Genomic DNA, 17,050 nt, shown 5'->3' on the forward strand with positions numbered 1-17,050 from the left:
ACGCGCCACACCCACCAGCTAAACAGAGATTCGATGAAGCAGCAGAGATGGCGAGTCAGGAGCAATCCGATGAAAAGTTGGCATTTTCAAGGTGGAGATACTGTATAAGCACTACTTCAAATTATTTTATTTATTTATTTATTTATTTATTTCGATCTCAATTAGCTGCACATGAGCAGCTACTCTTCCTGGAGTCGATACAATCCAACATGCCGCTTACAAAACTTTTACACCAATATTCAATGCATTACATTTAGCAAAACAGAACACTAATGCAATTAAAAACACCACACCCCTACTCACACATACCTACATACAAATCCAAACACACACTCATATACACCAGACCTAGTTTAGTCATAATTCTGAAATATGAAATAATCTTATATTACAATAATACAATTTCATGATCATGATACTGTAAACAAGAATTTATAGTGCAATACCAATTTCCCATTTGCAATACATTTTAATTTATGATCAAATGCCTTTTTAAAAGGAATTTAAATGTTTACTGTGTGCAGTAACAATGTCTCTAGGCAAAGTGTTCCAACTGGACATGGCTCTATACAACATAGTCCTCTTACCATAATTTGTTTTTACTTTGGGTAGTATAAACCTACCCTCTGTAGCATGTCTAGTGGCATAATGGTGCTCATCAGAACTAAAGCATAGCCTATGATAAAGTACTTTTGGTAATTTAATTAAAATAATGTTCCTAGTTAAATTTAGCAAGGAAACTATAAATCTTTCTTTTACCTTTAGCCAGGACAGTGTGTTATGCATCCAGTTCACATTAGTTCTGAATGGACACTGAAGTACACATCGTGCTGCTCTATTTTGGACCATTTGTAAATATATTATATGCGTCACAGCAGCACATGACCAAACCTCTGAGCAATAATCCAACTGTGACAAAACAAGTGATTTCATAACATCAGCCCTCATGTTAAAAGGCAGCATGTGAGAACACCTTCTCACCATAAAAAGACCATTGCACATCCTGCGCACAACTATACTGATATGCTTAGACCATGATAAGTGGTTGTCGACTTCGATACCCAGAAGCCTCGTCTGTAGTACTTGCTCAACATACATATCTTTAATTACTAAATTCAATTTGGGTTCACTCAACAACATGTGTCTGGTACCAAAAACAATACTTTTTGTCTTGCCAAATTTAAGACTAACTTTTTAGTAAGTTTTGCAACCCACTCGACTACAGAATTTATTTCTTCCAGTAACACAATTTCAAGGTCTTCAATTGTTTCTTGAGATAAATAGATAGTCGAGTCATCAGCGTACATAACTATTTTTACTTTCTTTAAGACTAATGGCAAGTCATTTGTATATATAGAAAACAGGAGTGGTCCTAGGCAACTTCCCTGTGGTACACCACAGTCAACTGCTCTTTCATGTGAAAAACTTCCATTGAAAAAAACAGTTTGCCTTCTATTTCCTAAATAACTCTGAAACCAAATTATTGCTGCTGAGCTTCATTGAGGTCAAAGGCAAGAACTAGGGGTGGAACGGTACATGTATTCGTACTGAACCGAAACTGTACGGGCGTCACGGTTCAGTGCATACATTACATGAGTATACACGGTATAAAAATAAATAAAACTCGCGTGCAAATTAATTAATGTAATGCGGAACTACTGTTAGATACGCGGGTTCTTTAGGGACATCTAATCTGTAGCCTTGGCTCTGGAGCTGGCTGCGATGTAAAGATTGGAATGCTGGAACGTGTTGTGTGTGTGTGTGTGTGAGAGAGAGAGAGATAGAGAGGCGCAGGCGCGATCGAAAAGTCGCAAAGTGTTTACATTTGTGTGCGTGCGTGTGTGTGTGTGTGAGAGAGGCGCGGACGCGATCGAACAGTGGAAACATAAAAACATTCCGTAATTTTGTTTATACAGGACATTCAAACTGCAAAGTGTTTCCAAAATCTTTGACATATAGCAACTTTTTTGTTTTAACAGTAACGCAAATAGTTACTTTCCCTGGTAACGAGTTACTCTTATTATAGAGTAATTCAGTTACTAACTCAGTTACTGAGTGCAGTAAAAAGTCACGCCTGATCCTTGTCCTCTCATTTCTGTCAATAGTGGGAAGAGGATCAGGCGTGACTTTTTACTGCGCCGAGTCGAAGTACTTACAAAAGTGCTATTACGCCATACATTATAGTTATCCTTTTTAACCCGCTTAGAAAAGCGCCACGTTTTATTTTGTGTCACCATACTTGGTCCTATAACTACTCGTGTAACTGTTTTTAAATAGGGAAAACGTTGATGTGTTTGGTCACTTTTAAATTCATTGCTGTTAGATGACCATTAAATATATTGGGCTAAGCTAACTTAGCTAAGTGCTATCAAAGTGCCGGCGCGCGCCAGAGCGATTAAGTGCACGCACTGAAATGAGAGAGGTATGTATCAACTCGTCTTAATTAAGGGAATAACATAGTTTAATATGAAAAAAACGGTAGAGTATCCCTTTAATGGATGACAGTGACAAGGCAATCTTTATTTGAACTAATCATGTCATTTATTTAAATGAATTATGTAGAGTGTGAAATAAAACCGGCGTCTCTAACCACAATTACTATATAAAGACACATTACATTTATTGAAATGCATTAAATTAAATGAAAACAAAAAAATCAAACAGTTGGAAATTTCGATAGGGGATTGTTTTACTCATCATTATACTAATTGATGTTAAACTCCACATTTCCATTTATTGTGCAGTTAGACATGGAAAAGGGTAGGGTTATTTCAGGTTTAGGCTTGGAGGTGAAATTATGTTTCGCTTTGCCTGTTGAGGTTCTAGATGTGAAGAGTTTGGTTCCAAAACGCAATAAATCCATTTTGATTAATTTGAGTAAAACTGTGATTTCTTTACCAAGAAAATGGCAAGATGAAAACCACTATTTTCTATTTCAAACTTTCACATAGCATCTTTAAGTTATAAATACATAAAAAATTAAAATCCTGATTTTAATTTTCAAAGATTTATTATAAAAAATAAAAAAAAATTCCCCCAAAAAAGCAATAAATCCATGAAACTTTTTTTTTTTTTTCAAAATGTAATTCATTGAATCATTGAAAAAAAGTATTAACAAAAACATTAATGGCATTAATAAAAACTCATACTTTGTCATGTTAGGAACACTGTAAAGAAGAAAGATTCACATCAATTTTATATCTTTTTAAAGATTTTATTCAACCCATAGCCCTGTTGAGCAAGGTCACCATGAGCTATTGATAGGTAAAGGAATAGCTATAAATAGCTCACAGTGACCTTGCTCAACAGGGCTATGGGTTGAATAATGCCTGAGTTTTGCTTCCAGATGTAAACTATAAATAAAAATCACATTCATTTTTAACACACTGTCCTATGCATACTATAAATCCATAACATTAATATAATATCTGTGTAGAACTGAAATAGAATAAAATAATAGAACTGTAAAGAAGATTAAAAACTGATTTGCACATAACAATTGAAATTACATTCATATTTAATTAATATATATAATTATAATAATTATATTGCATTAATATAACAATTGTGGCGAGCAGGACGAGGCTGAGGGCCGTGAGAGAACGGCGCGAGGCCGGTGGCGTGATTGATGATGAGCGACACCAGTGTGACACACTGGTCTCGTATCTCTCACGGAGGAGCGGAAGCATAAAGGATGAGCGACGACGGTGCAGGACGAAAGAGGACAGACCTGTGTTTGTGTTTGTTTGTGTATCAGTGAATGGTCACTCTCAAAAGGCTGACACAATGGGCAGCTACTCTTCATGACTGTCACAGTCAACATCGTTCGTCTGTGACTGAGTGAGTGCATTATCATAGAAGGCACGCACATTGGCACTCACACCAATTTCAGAGAGCAAGTTCAGCACATCCTTCCTTTTTTCTTCTTTCACTGTGCTTTCATTGGGAAGCTGATTTGGCTTGAAGTTTGCCCACTTCTTTCCTCTCTTCAGTAATGAGTGATAGCAGTATTCACTGCTATACACAGCCTTAAATCCCAGTTTGTCATTCCTCAATTCCAGCATTCTTGCATCACTTAGCTTAAATGACCTCTGTGCCTTTACAAAAACTTGTGTTTCCACCTTGAAATCATAAGCCTTCCGGTGTTGCCCGTAGATGTGAACATTTCCATGGTTGCGCAAAATTTCGTAATATTCCTCCGGCATAAGAATGGTATCCTTCTTTCGAACCTGTTGCTCAATCCTTCCAAATACACGGTCCACAGGAAGAAAACTGTGCCCCCTTATAGGGAACACATACTCCACACTAATCATAGGAAATGCCTCCTTCATCCAGGCAAACAGCATGGACAGAAGATTTATATTTTTGTTTTGACCGAAACAAGAATCACTGAACAATCGCAGCCTTTGAGCGCGGTGAACATCACCACTCAACTGTTGACGTAAACAGTGGTCCAGAGCTGAAGCAGTCATGTTACTACCTTTTCTATTCTCGTGCTCCATCCATGTGTACAGATGAACATCGTCCACTGTTTGTTTACTGCCCTTCCCATGGTGAATAACAACACCAAAGACATACATGTGCAGCTGTCTGGAATAGTATGCCTGACCAATGGGGGTTCTAGGGAGTATTAAATTCTGCATCATGTCAAAGCAAAGAGTCACTGCATCATGATCTACCTTCCCCAGCAAATCATAGAACGCCCGTGCTCGTCTCCTGTGTAAATTGTAGGATGTGGACTCACTGCGTTTCTCTTCTTCAGTTAAGCTGGGGTCCTTAACTCTCAGTTGAAACTTGGCACATGAAGAACAGGCATCTGTGGCAGGATGCCCAAATCCAAGGTTGAAGTGCTGTCGAAAAACAGTGTAATACAGGGAGTAGATGACTAAATCATGATTTTGCTGGTCGAATAGCTTGTGCATTCTCATCACGCTGAGGTCACTGGGTAGGTATTTCCGGCCAGGTGCTCCCCTTCTTCCATAATGGCTAGCCCTACACGTAAATGTTTGGATGTGATCCATCACAAGCTGCTTCTTGGCCTCATTTTCAGCCACCTTACGAGCACCACCCCTGCGTTCTGGTCTGGCTGTAGCGTTGAGTGCATAATACTTTGCCACTCGAGACACACGTTCCTTGCCGATACCTACAATAAAAAAATAAAAAAATACATTTATTTGTTTATGCATGTATGTATGTATTTATTTATTTAACTTGTAGTAGGGCTATTTATCAGATGCTTTTTGACCAACCAGGACATTTTTGCCCAAGTGGCAAGCAAACAAACAACGCTTTTAAAACATTAAAGATTCAATAGAAAAGTGTATCATCATGCAGGGCTGATGGCCAGCATAGGCGCTACATTTTCACAATATAATGTTACTAAGATGACAACTAAGAGCAGGATGGGATAGTAGGCTATGTTTCTATTTATAGTTTTCAGTGAGGGGCACGTGAGGGAACACCCCCTTTCGCTGATCCTCAAAAGTAATAATAAGCCAGAGGCTCCGTGCCAGTTCACGGCACAATCATAATTGTGATTTGATTTAATATTGACTCATTTGGATAAATATAAGGTAGGCTACACAAGATAGGCATTTATTTTTCTCAAATAAAAAACAACTCACCTAATGATGTAAACATACAGAGAGCCCTATCAGCTGGCAGTATTATTTAAGGTTAAAAATAACTCAAATTAAGTAACTTATGCGTATAATGCGTTTTTTTTTTATTATAATAACTTTATTTAATGATATGAGTAAAAATATAATAAATATGTAATATAGTAGGCTACACATATTTAGCTCTTTTTTTCTAGCCAACTAATGTGCTATAGCCTATGTTCATTAAATGGCTTTCCTGAGGTAAATATGTGAATAATTTTCTCCAGCTGTTTTATTGACCCCTTTGATTGATTGATTGGTCGATATTAAGTATGAGGAATATACATTTCGGTAAGTTGTACTGTATCTTTCAACTGTGTTCATTCGTGTTTATTTATTAGCAGAGATGATCGTTCACGTGCCGCTAGGGATCTGTCGCGTCACATTTACAAGCGCCAAAACGGTATTTATTGTTTGAATTTCGTAATAAAAGTGACAGAATCTGAGAGCTGAGATTTTTTTATATCATAAGTAACCTGCTCTGATTTTTCTGTGCTGGATGTGTGGCGTGAGAGCGTGTGAAAAGTGTTAATTGCGTGTGTCTCACGGTGAATGCGTGAGAGTTGGCAGCTATGCAGTCCTCTATGAATAGTATAATTAATAAATCAAAAATAACCTTACCCAATACGCTGCAAAAGGTGGTCTTGCAGACAGGCATCTTTGTCGGATGATCTTCAGTCAGCAAATGGTATTCGTTTGTGACCTCCCTATTCTTCTGTATCTCGCTGTTGTCAACCTTGGGACGTCGCCGCTGAACTTTTTTGACGGCGATAAGCTGTAAAATGGCTTGGTCCTGCTCGTTTTTCGTTGTCTTCGAGTAAAATAATTGAAAATTTTTCAAGAGATCCCCTGGGGTCAATGTGTCAGCGTGACAGAAATGTGATGTTGTCGCCGTGTGTTTACAGGCAATAGCCGGCATTTTTCCTCCTCCCGAGTGCCTCATCTTTTTAATCTTCTCGCGTAGATGATTCGATTTAGATGGCTTACGTTTCTTCCCCACCACAGAAACCACCACAGGTTCATCAATGCCGTCAAAATTATTCATTTTTGTTTTTGTTTCTTAAACACAAAATACTTATATATAAGAAAAACTAGAATGCCGGATGTATTTAAAGCGCCGCCTTTACTGTTTACAGTGCGTGGAATGGTGCGCTGTGATTGGTTGAGCGGATGTATTGCGTTCTGCAGATAAAGTAGACTGGCGTTTGACGCGGTTTGGAAACAAAGGGAGTAAACATGACAGAATAACACGCCGGATATAGCATTTTACGTAAAATTAAATATTGATTTATCAATATCGACCAGATACAATACTGATTTTTGCAGAAACTCATTTTTTTTTAAAATGGCGTTTATTGCGTTTTGGAACCAAACTCTTCATGTCAGTATGTCACTCCATGCCCCCCTCTCTGACAAAGATGGGGCCCAATATGACCGCAAACTCGCCTCGCATCGGTGGCCTGTCACTGACATGATCTGGCGACTTTCTAGGCCTGCATCAGAGAGTCGTCCAACCGCAGTGCTCCGCAAACTATGGTTTGTGTACATTTGTGAGATACCTGAACAACAATAATTTAAAGTATACAATTTAGATTTGGAAAATAATATAAACACAGTTTAAATTCATAGGCAAAAACGAAATATCTATACCAACCTCTTCACAAATATTTTTTAGCATATTGCCAAGGTAGTTGAGCCCCATCGGCTCCCTGGTGAACCACACTTCGGTGCTCTCGAGTTTGCACAGAGCGATGCGTCTCGGATGCAAATAGAACGCTCCGGCATTTTCTGGACACTTTGACAGATATTTTTTAAAGCTGTCCACGGGACAAAGTGGGTCGCCGGGGCTCGCAAACATAAATCCTCGTAAATTTTCCCTATCCGATGCAGTGTGATCCTTGTGGTTTTTTGTCTCTGGGTTATGCGCCAGGGTCAGGTACTCTTTCCCATTCTCGTCTTGCCGGAGAACGAAAGACTCTTTTGATAGGTTACGGTTTCCTTCTCTTCCCCTCCGTGCAAAACACAGCTGTATGTCAAACCAAACTTTTCTTACAAGTCCTGTGGGTGTGAAAGGGGAGAGTGCAGGTGCATTTCTAATTTTCTCCAAGTCAGACTCAGTAATATGCGGATGATGAACGCTGGTGTCTTTTCCATTTTTCCTGTAGCGCTTTAAAACTGATTTAAAGACGGCATTGCTTGACTTGAAGTCTTTATCACTTATGATGTTGTATTTTGTAATGTGACGGTTTATACCTGCTCTGAGACACATCAAACTTGCAACACTGTATTCGCGTCCAGCGGTAGACTGAACAGAGGCATAAAACTCCCGCAATGTCTCATTTAAAAGAGAAGCAGAGTAGGTCTCGAAATCACAATTGATCTGTCTTTGGCGCAAAAAGTCACTGAAAGTGTTAACTGCCCATTTAGTTGTCTTTTTCGTATTGACCTCATCTTTGTCGTCTTCGATCTTATCTAGCTCTGCCGGTGTTAATTCTTTGTGCTGCTTTTTGTCATTCAACGTCTTCTCCAAGTCTTCTATTTCGTCTTGTGCCTGGGCCCATTTCTCAGAGTTGCCATATTCACCATACAAATTAAACGATATGCAAAAATCATCCATTTACCCTACCTAAATAAACGTTTTCATATGTGTCTCTCACTCTGTTTGCAAGTGTAACTGTGTTACTATGGTTACCAATGTTTATAGTAGCGGATTAATTTCGAACTGTAATCAAACTGACTGGAACTACCTGTGCATTAAACGGTTTTACTGCACACCTTCCAGCCAATCAGAATCGAGTATTTAAACAGCCCATGGTATAAGTCCTAAAAATAAATGGTACTTTCTAAATATATATCACAACATCGTCCTGTGACGCTAAAACCTTGAAATGGAGACATTCTCTCATCTCTAACTCATGAAGACAAACATCCCTTCAAACCACACAATCATGAGATTAAACAACAATAGCAAGGAAACAGCAAGAGCAAGGAAATAAGTTAAAAAAGAAAGAACTATAAAAACAAAATAAAAAAATTATAATACAATAATTAAATAACAAAGATTTGTCAATTATGTAAATCCAATAATATTAATAAATGACAAATCAAATGACTACTACATAAATAAATAATGATTATAAATGATCATGCAATCAAGTATAAAATAAAATAAAATAAAACAACACTAATGTCTGCTTGCTAAAGTAAAGTAAAACACAGGTTGTTATCGGTTGTATAAGGTTGTAACCCTTAGATCCTTCATTCCTCCTCTTAATCATATGAAAACACTGAATTACATAGACTGATTAAATGCAAGCAATGATCATGATCAAAACATACTCTGAAAAGCTTGTGTGATGAAGTCGTACTCTTTCTACATGCTCTTCAACAGAACAGCTCTTCTCTGTCGAACCGCATACCAGCGTCAGTTGAGAGTGTGTGTCTGACGTTGGATGAAAGCCTTACGACAATCGAGTGTGTCACAAAACAAACCAATGTACAATAGTCTGATGAGAAACACTCCTGAAACTGTAACTAATAAAGGTGCTTTCAAATGATTCACAGTGGCCCCAATATTGATCCGAACCATGCGTCCCACTCAGTAGAGGGAAAGACATGATCCGTATTGTTGTGCACTGCTCTTCCAGTGTTGTCTGGGATATATGAACATTAACAGTTGCATGTTCCTCCCTGGGAGGCTAACAGAATATCAAGAGCCATTCGATTTAGTAAAACAAGCTTCCTCATTACATGCACTTCTTCTGCAATGTCAGCAACAGAACTAAGTGAGTTTTGCTGTGTCCTCAAACACCAAAGGTGGCCTCATGTAGTGCCTGTACTCTATTCTGTAAATTTGATCATATTTTCAGTTTCAGAGATTCAATTCTCGATCTGTGTCATGATTAAAAGATGTTTCACATAATCCTCTCCTCTGACATTACTCACATTGCCTGTAATAGAAGCCAAATAACATCCTTAAAATCCCTTACAGAGGAATAGATAAGTGTTGTTACCACAAACAAAGTGTGTGTCATTAGAACAACGAGTGTTTCGATTTCTCATTGTTAGAAGAGTTTTGTCACATCTGGAAAATTCACACATCTGGCCTAGACTTGCTCATTACATTCTTCCCTTCAAGGCACCAGGAAGAATTCACTTATTCCCTCCAGATTTCACATTAAGACAAACTGATATCTATAATCAGGACTGTTGTATGCAGTCAAATGCCATGAACTATAATGTTAATGAGAATAATTTCAGTAGTGACATACACTGCTCGTGAACAGCAGTTTGTTGTGCCAGGAATAATCAGCCACATTATAGACACATCTGTAAGTATTTGATTTTGTCAGTGGTTCAAAATTGCATTTAGCACAAGTTTCACCCTGTAATTTCCAAAAGTCATTGTGAAAATCTATTTATTTACCTCCTCATATTCTCTGTTTTTAAAAAATTATGAACAGAACCGGCGACAAAGGGCAGCCCTGCCGGAGTCCAACACGCACCGGGAACAAGTCTGACTTACTGCTGGCAATACGAACCAAGCTCCTGCTCCGGTCGTACAGGGACCGGATAGCCCTTAGCAAAGGGCCCCGGACCCCATACTCCCAGAGCACCCTCCACAAGATGCCACGAGGGACACAGTCGAATGCCTTCTCCAAATTGGTTGGGCAAACTCCCATGAGCCCTCCAGCACCCTGTAGAGGGTATAGAGCTGGTCCAGTGTTCCACGACCGGGACGAAAACCACACTGTTCCTCCTGAATCCGAGGTTCTACTATCGGCCGGATTCTCCTCTCCAGTACCCTGGCATAGACTTTCCCAGGGAGGCTGAGAAGTGTGATCCCCCTATAGTTGGAGCACACCCTCCGGTCCCCCTTCTTGAAAAGAGGGACCACCACCCCGGTCTGCCAATCCAAAGGCACTGTCCCCGACCGCCACGCGATGCTGCAGAGGCGTGTCAGCCAAGACAGCCCCACAACATCCAGAGACTTGAGGTACTCAGGGCGGATCTCATCCACCCCCGGTGCCTTGCCACCGAGGAGTTTCTTGACTACCTCGGTGACTTCAGCTTGGGTGATGGACGGGTCCAATTTTTATGGACAGAATTTCTAGGCGCAGCCAGGGGCCGGAGGGGGTCAGGTTTGGGGACCACACGATTTCATCTCTGCTCTTTGCGGATGATGTGGTCGTGTTGGCCTCATCAAACCAGGACCTCCAGCATGCACTGGGACGGTTTGCAGCCGAGTGTGAAGCGGCTGGGATGAGAATCAGCACCTCCAAATCCGAGGCCATGGTCCTCAGTCGGAAAAGGGTGGCTTGCCCGCTTCAGGTTGGTGGAGAGTTCCTGCCTCAAGTGGAGGAGTTCAAGTATCTTGGGGTCTTGTTCACGAGTGAGGGAAGGATGGAACGGGAGATTGACAGACGGATCGGTGCAGCTTCTGCAGTAATGCGGTCGCTGTACCGGTCTGTCGTGGTGAAGAAGGAGCTGAGCCGCAAGGCGAAGCTCTCGATTTACCGGTCAATCTACGTTCCTACTCTCACCTATGGTCATGAGCTTTGGGTCATGACCGAAAGGACAAGATCCCGGATACAAGCGGCCGAAATGAGCTTTCTCCGCAGGGTGGCTGGATGCTCCCTTAGAGATAGGGTGAGAAGCTCGGTCACTCGGGAGGAGCTCAGAGTAGAGCCGCTGCTCCTCCACATTGAGAGGGGTCAGTTGAGGTGGCTCGGGCATCTTTTCCAGATGCCTCCTGGACGCCTTCCTGGGAAGGTGTTCCGGGCATGTCCCACCGGGAGGAGACCCCGGGGAAGACCTAGGACACGCTGGAGAGACTATGTCTCCCGGCTGGCCTGGGAACGCCTCGGTGTCCCCCCGGAAGAGCTGGAGGAAGTGTCGAGGGAGAGGGAAGTCTGGGCATCCCTGCTTAGACTGCTGCCCCCGCGACCCGGCCCCGGATAAGCGGTAGAAGATGGATGGATGGATGGATTCTCTGTTTTTAATTTTTCCCTCTTACACTTTTGCCATTTGTTGTCTCAACATTAAGGCAGTCTATGCTCTAGTACTGTTACTCTAAACGAGTTATCTGACAGGTTTATCATTTTGATACTAGAATTAGTTGATTTCTTTGATCGAAGAAAGCGATACAATTTCAGCACAAAAATATAGCGCAATAAAAAAAAAGATTGATCATTAAAAGATTGTGATCTTGATTCAAACACCCATCCAATATTACTCCTAAATTCGCGATTCGGCTCTGTAGATTAAACATTTGAGAAGTATGATCACAGCTAACATTCAGATCTGCGTTCTGAGCCAGAAAGAGCAGTTTATGTGTGAAACACAAAGTCTTTTCAACCACACAGTATCATATTTTTGGCTTTGTGGTCAACCTTCTTAGGAAAAAAGGGGGCGGGGCTGTGTAAGTTCTTACAGCTTCACAAACGGTCTCTTCAACAACATTGTTATTTGGGTTACAAATATTCATATTGTCACAGAGGTACTGGGATAAATGTTTATAGTTTGGATATAAACACTGAAGTGATCAAAATAGAGTAAATCACATTTTGAAAATAACATGATCCTTCATATAACTATTGTATCAATTACAACCTACTCCACCAGGTGGTGACAAGCGACTGTTAAAAATGTGTTTAGACTAAAATAAACAGTAACACTTTATTTCGATAGACCACTTTAGATATTCTACCAACTATAATAGCAGCAACTAACATTTTATAGACATAGAATCAGCAGTTCGAATTATTTCAGAGAATTCTTATATTAGAACTACATGTTTAGGTAGCAACGTGTTTAAAAATCGGTTTCATATTTTTTATTGTCTAAAAAAATGTCTATGGTAACATCCTCAAAACAGAGAGTTTTATAAAATGATAAACTTCACATTGTAACTGTTGTTAAGAAAAGGATGAAAAATATTATTATATATATCCTGAATACATTATTATCCAAATTATTTTTAGAATGCACGTTGGATTCCCTTTCCCTTAAAACTAGATTCACCTTTAAAGTGTTTAATAGTACTAGATTTTCAAAGCACTAAACTGAGGTAGCTCTGCATGAACATGCGGATTTATAAATGAACCAGTAGCGGCTTGTCAATAGAGGGCGCTGGGGCGCCGCCCCCATCAAAATTCCATAAATATACATGTATATAAAAATTATATAAAAATAAAAAATAAAATAGTTTACTCATACAATGTGCCGGCTGGTAGTAATAAAAACTGTCTTTAATCGGTTAACTATTTTCTTTATTATGATTTTCAATAAGTTTCATGCGAGAGGGACGCCGGACAAATGGATGTCTATCTGAGTCCTTAAATCTTCGGGCAGCATGTGACCTGAAGCTGGTCTCTAATTGGTTTCTTAAAGATTCTCCTCCGGACGCAGGTCGTTGCGTCCCTGGCCAATCAGAATGGGATACATGTTATTTTATCCAATCTGATTGGTTCTCGTCACCTGCCATTCAACTCAACGCTCTTTGTCACTACTGCGAGTGCGCGGGCGACACCGTCACTCCGATTGCGCCAAATGCTGGCTAGGCTTTGTAGAGATAAGGGCGGCAGTTAAACTAAATTCGGTTATTGATTTACAAAAAACCCCTTGCACAAGGCGTTCACTGGAAGAAAAAAAAAGAATAAAGGATCTCGGACCGGACCAACCCGATTTACAGATCCAGCAGCAGGCCAGTGACAGAGGACGAAGCTACACCCGGAGCTTCACCCGCGCTTGTTATGAGAAACGGAGGTGGCTGGCTGGATGTGATGTTAGCAATGCCCTTTTTTGCTTTCCCTGTCTTTTATTTCAAAGTGTCGGCACTGAAGTTTTGTGGACAACAACGTGGGTAAGAGACCTCAAACATCTAACTGAAAAATGCAAACGTCATGACAGTAGCCGCAGCCATCTTGATAACTGCATGAAACTAACGTTTTTGGGCAGAGTTAGCATTGCTGAACAACTAGATGAAGGCTACAGGATTGGCATTAGAAGGCACAACGAAGAGGTGACAAAAAATCGACACATACTGTCCAGGATAATAGACAGTAAATTTTGTGTGAAATTTTGTGGAGCCTTTGAGTTGGCTTTACGTGGCCATGATGAGAGAGAGCTCAGATAACCCCGGGATATTTCGCGGGTTGGTGGATTTTGTTGCCTCTCTTGATGGAGTATTGAAAGAGCACCTTGACAGTGCTACTGTATTTAAGGGAACGTCGAAAACTATACAGAACGAGCTACTGGACTGTATGTTGTCTGTTACAAGAGAAGAAATAATCAAAGAAGTCCAGACAAGTGATTTTTCATCAATCCAGGCAAATGAAACGACAGATATTGCCACACAGTCCCAACTTGTGCTTGTTCTCCGCTACATCGACGACAAAAATAACGTGCAGGAAAGATTTTTTGAGTTCATCCCTCTGCAGTCTGCTACAGCGGAGTCCATTGCTACTGCACTAAAAGAGCGTCTTGCTTCTATTCTTCCTGAGGATTAGAAAAGTAAGCTCATCTGCCAGGCATATGATGGGGCCAGCGTGATGAGGGGTGCCACTACATCCACTGCTACGCACATCAGCTTAACCTGATAATGCAACAGGCCACCTCTCACATATCAAAGGCGAGAATCTTTTTTTTCTAACATTGGTGGATTTGCCAGCTTTTTTTCTAAGTCACCCAAGCGGACATGTTTCCTGGATAAAGTGGTTGCCCATAGACTGCCAAGATCCAGCAACGTCAGATGGAACTTTCATAGCCGTGCCATCAATACTGTTTTTGAGCACAGAGAGGATCTCATTCGCTGTTTTGAGAGCATACAAGACTCAGGTGACTTTGACCCCAATACTGTCAGAGAAGCAGGAGCCCTGGCCATGCTACTGGAGGATCAGGATTTTAAGTTCTTCCTGGAACTTTATCACCACATCATGCCACATGTAGACTTCCTCTATGCCAAGCTCCAGAAGAAGAACATTGATTCGGTCCATATCAAAGTGAGCATCCAACAGTTCCAACAGGAAATACAAAAGATCAGGTAACTGTATTCCTGTAATATGATAATATGATATGATCTCTTTTGCCAATATTATAATAAGTTATCTTTGTCCTTTGCAGAAACTCTCTCCATTCCATTGGTGAGCAAAGCAGTGGTCCTCGGCCAACAAAGAGGCGCCGGGCGCTCAGTCCAGAAGACCGTGAAAGGATTGCAGCAGAGGTGAGTTTGTTATAGAAATCATTCAAAATACCTTTTTACATTATTGTTGTGCTGCAGAGATGTCCTGCCCACATATCATATTCTACAGACAAACATTTTTGGTATAAATCCGTACAAAAATCATAATTTTAAAGGGATACTCCACTTTAAAATGGAAATTCTGTCATCATATACTCACCCTCATGTTGTTTCAAACTTGTATGAATTTCTTTCTTCTGTTGAAAAGAAAGGAAGATATTTAGAAGAATGTCAGTAACCAGGCAGTTTTTGGGTCCCATTGACTTCCATAGTAAGAAAAAAAAAAATACTATGGAAGTCAATGAGACCAGAAACTGTCTGGTTACTGACATTCTTCTAAATATCTTCCTTTCTTTTCAACAGAAGAAAGAAATTCATAAAGGATTGAAACAACATGAGGGTGAGTATATGATGACAGAATTTTCATTTTAAAGTGGAGTATCCATTTAATATTATTCAACAGCATCCCAAAAATAATAAATTGGCAACATAAAAATAAATGATCAAATGAAATATGAAGCCACCAAAAACTACTGTCTTGTATGGGACAACTCAAATGGTTCTATTTTTCTTCTGGAAGTAATTGACAAGTGGCCTATTCCAGGCCTTACATTTACTTATATTTTTTAGCGCAATTTTCCACTGGACAAAATTGCGATTGTTAACTCATGATTTCTGTTCTGTCTGTGCGCACCAATCTTGCACTTCTATCTACTCCTCAACCAGACCACCTAGAGACTTCGGGTTTTCGGCATTATGTTAAGGAAGGTCTAATCTCGGGAACGCACAAAAAAAATCCAGGAAAAGATTTACTATCTCTTAGTGTTGTGATCCCATGAGGTCAGAAAATTGCGCTAAAACACTCAACGAGTTTTTATTACTTGTTTATAATTGTCTCTACAGGTCTGTGACACCATCCTGGGACACACTAGGGAGCATTTCTCCTTCACAGGCCACCTTGTCTGTGCCACCTTGTTGCAGGGGGACAGGTTTGATGAATACAAGGATACCTTTCCTGAAGATGTATTGAGCAGCACCATGAAAGCGTACCCGATGCTCAGTGGAAGCAAGCTGAAGACAGAGCTCAGTCTCATCTACAGCAAGGAAGAGTTCAAAGCCTGCCGTGGTGCTGTGGACCTATTCCAGCTATTTATGGAGAATAACCTTGAAGAAGTCTTTTCCGAAACTGTGACTCTCCTAAAAGTTCTCATTACCACACCCATGACCACGGCTGAAGCTGAGAGGTGCTTTTCAACCTTGAAAAGAATCAAAACTTTTCTCAGAAACACAATGACCCAGGAGAGGCTGAATGCACTGGCATTGCTGTCCATGGAAAAGAGACTTGTCACTGAGATGACTGACTTTAATCAGAGAGTCATTGAGAAATTTGCTGGCCAGAAAGAAAGGAGAGCAAAATTTATGTTCAAGTAGTCAACATGCTTTTTGGTACTGCTTTGTATTTATTTGAGTTTAACCCTCTGGTTATCAATGTAAATGTAAATTTTAAATGTAAATATACAAAATTCATCATCAAAATCAGAATTATCATACACACACACACAGACAGACAGAGTAATACATGTGTGAGACTATGAAAACTGCTCTCTAATACTTTGTCACATAAAATAGTCCAAAATGCGGAACCACCTCAAAAATAAATTTGGTGACACTGACACATTGATAATGTGAACACACACACACACATACACAGAGAGAGAAAGAGACAGAAGTTTCTGCTTTATTTGCTTATTTGTTATGCTGTTCACTTCATTGCATTTTGTTGTTCATGTCATGTATTTGTACTCAATATATAATAACTGTACATATCTGTTCTGTTACAGTTAGTAACGGAAGTGTAGAATTGTACATTTGTACAATTATATGAAAAGAAGATTGAAATAAATGATAAACTCTAAAAATTCTACTTTTATCTTTTTCAGGTTTGATTCTGTGATTTCATAATATTTAGATATGAATCCAACTGGAAAAACTTGTGAAAAGATAACTTTTAGTTAGTCAAATAGCATATAGTGGAGCTCTATAGCCATCTAGTAGCTAAAATTATCATTTTTTACTTTTAAAACTACATTTTACAAAACATGGGCAAAAATTTGACACTAAACCATGTAAAATTATCCATATTATCCCC

General features: G+C 39.8%; 2 protein-coding genes across 3 annotated transcripts in view; both read right to left on the reverse strand.

Moving 5' to 3' along the window:
• LOC311081602 (protein NLRC3-like) overlaps window positions 1-17,050 on the reverse strand; it is a 649,618-nt gene that overhangs the window by 268,966 nt on the left and 363,602 nt on the right. The window lies entirely within an intron of this gene.
• LOC311082032 (uncharacterized protein) lies at window positions 3,687-6,718 on the reverse strand. The gene is made up of 2 exons (XM_084112778.1): window positions 6,282-6,718; window positions 3,687-5,143 (listed from the first exon to the last, which is right to left on the reverse strand). The coding sequence occupies exons 1-2, from the start codon at window positions 6,703-6,705 to the stop codon at window positions 3,795-3,797; spliced, it is 1,773 nt and encodes a 590-aa protein (XP_083968904.1). The 5' UTR covers window positions 6,706-6,718; the 3' UTR covers window positions 3,687-3,794.

This window comes from Abramis brama (assembly GCF_963993115.1).
Source record: "Abramis brama genome assembly, chromosome: 4".
NCBI lineage: Eukaryota > Metazoa > Chordata > Actinopteri > Cypriniformes > Leuciscidae > Abramis > Abramis brama.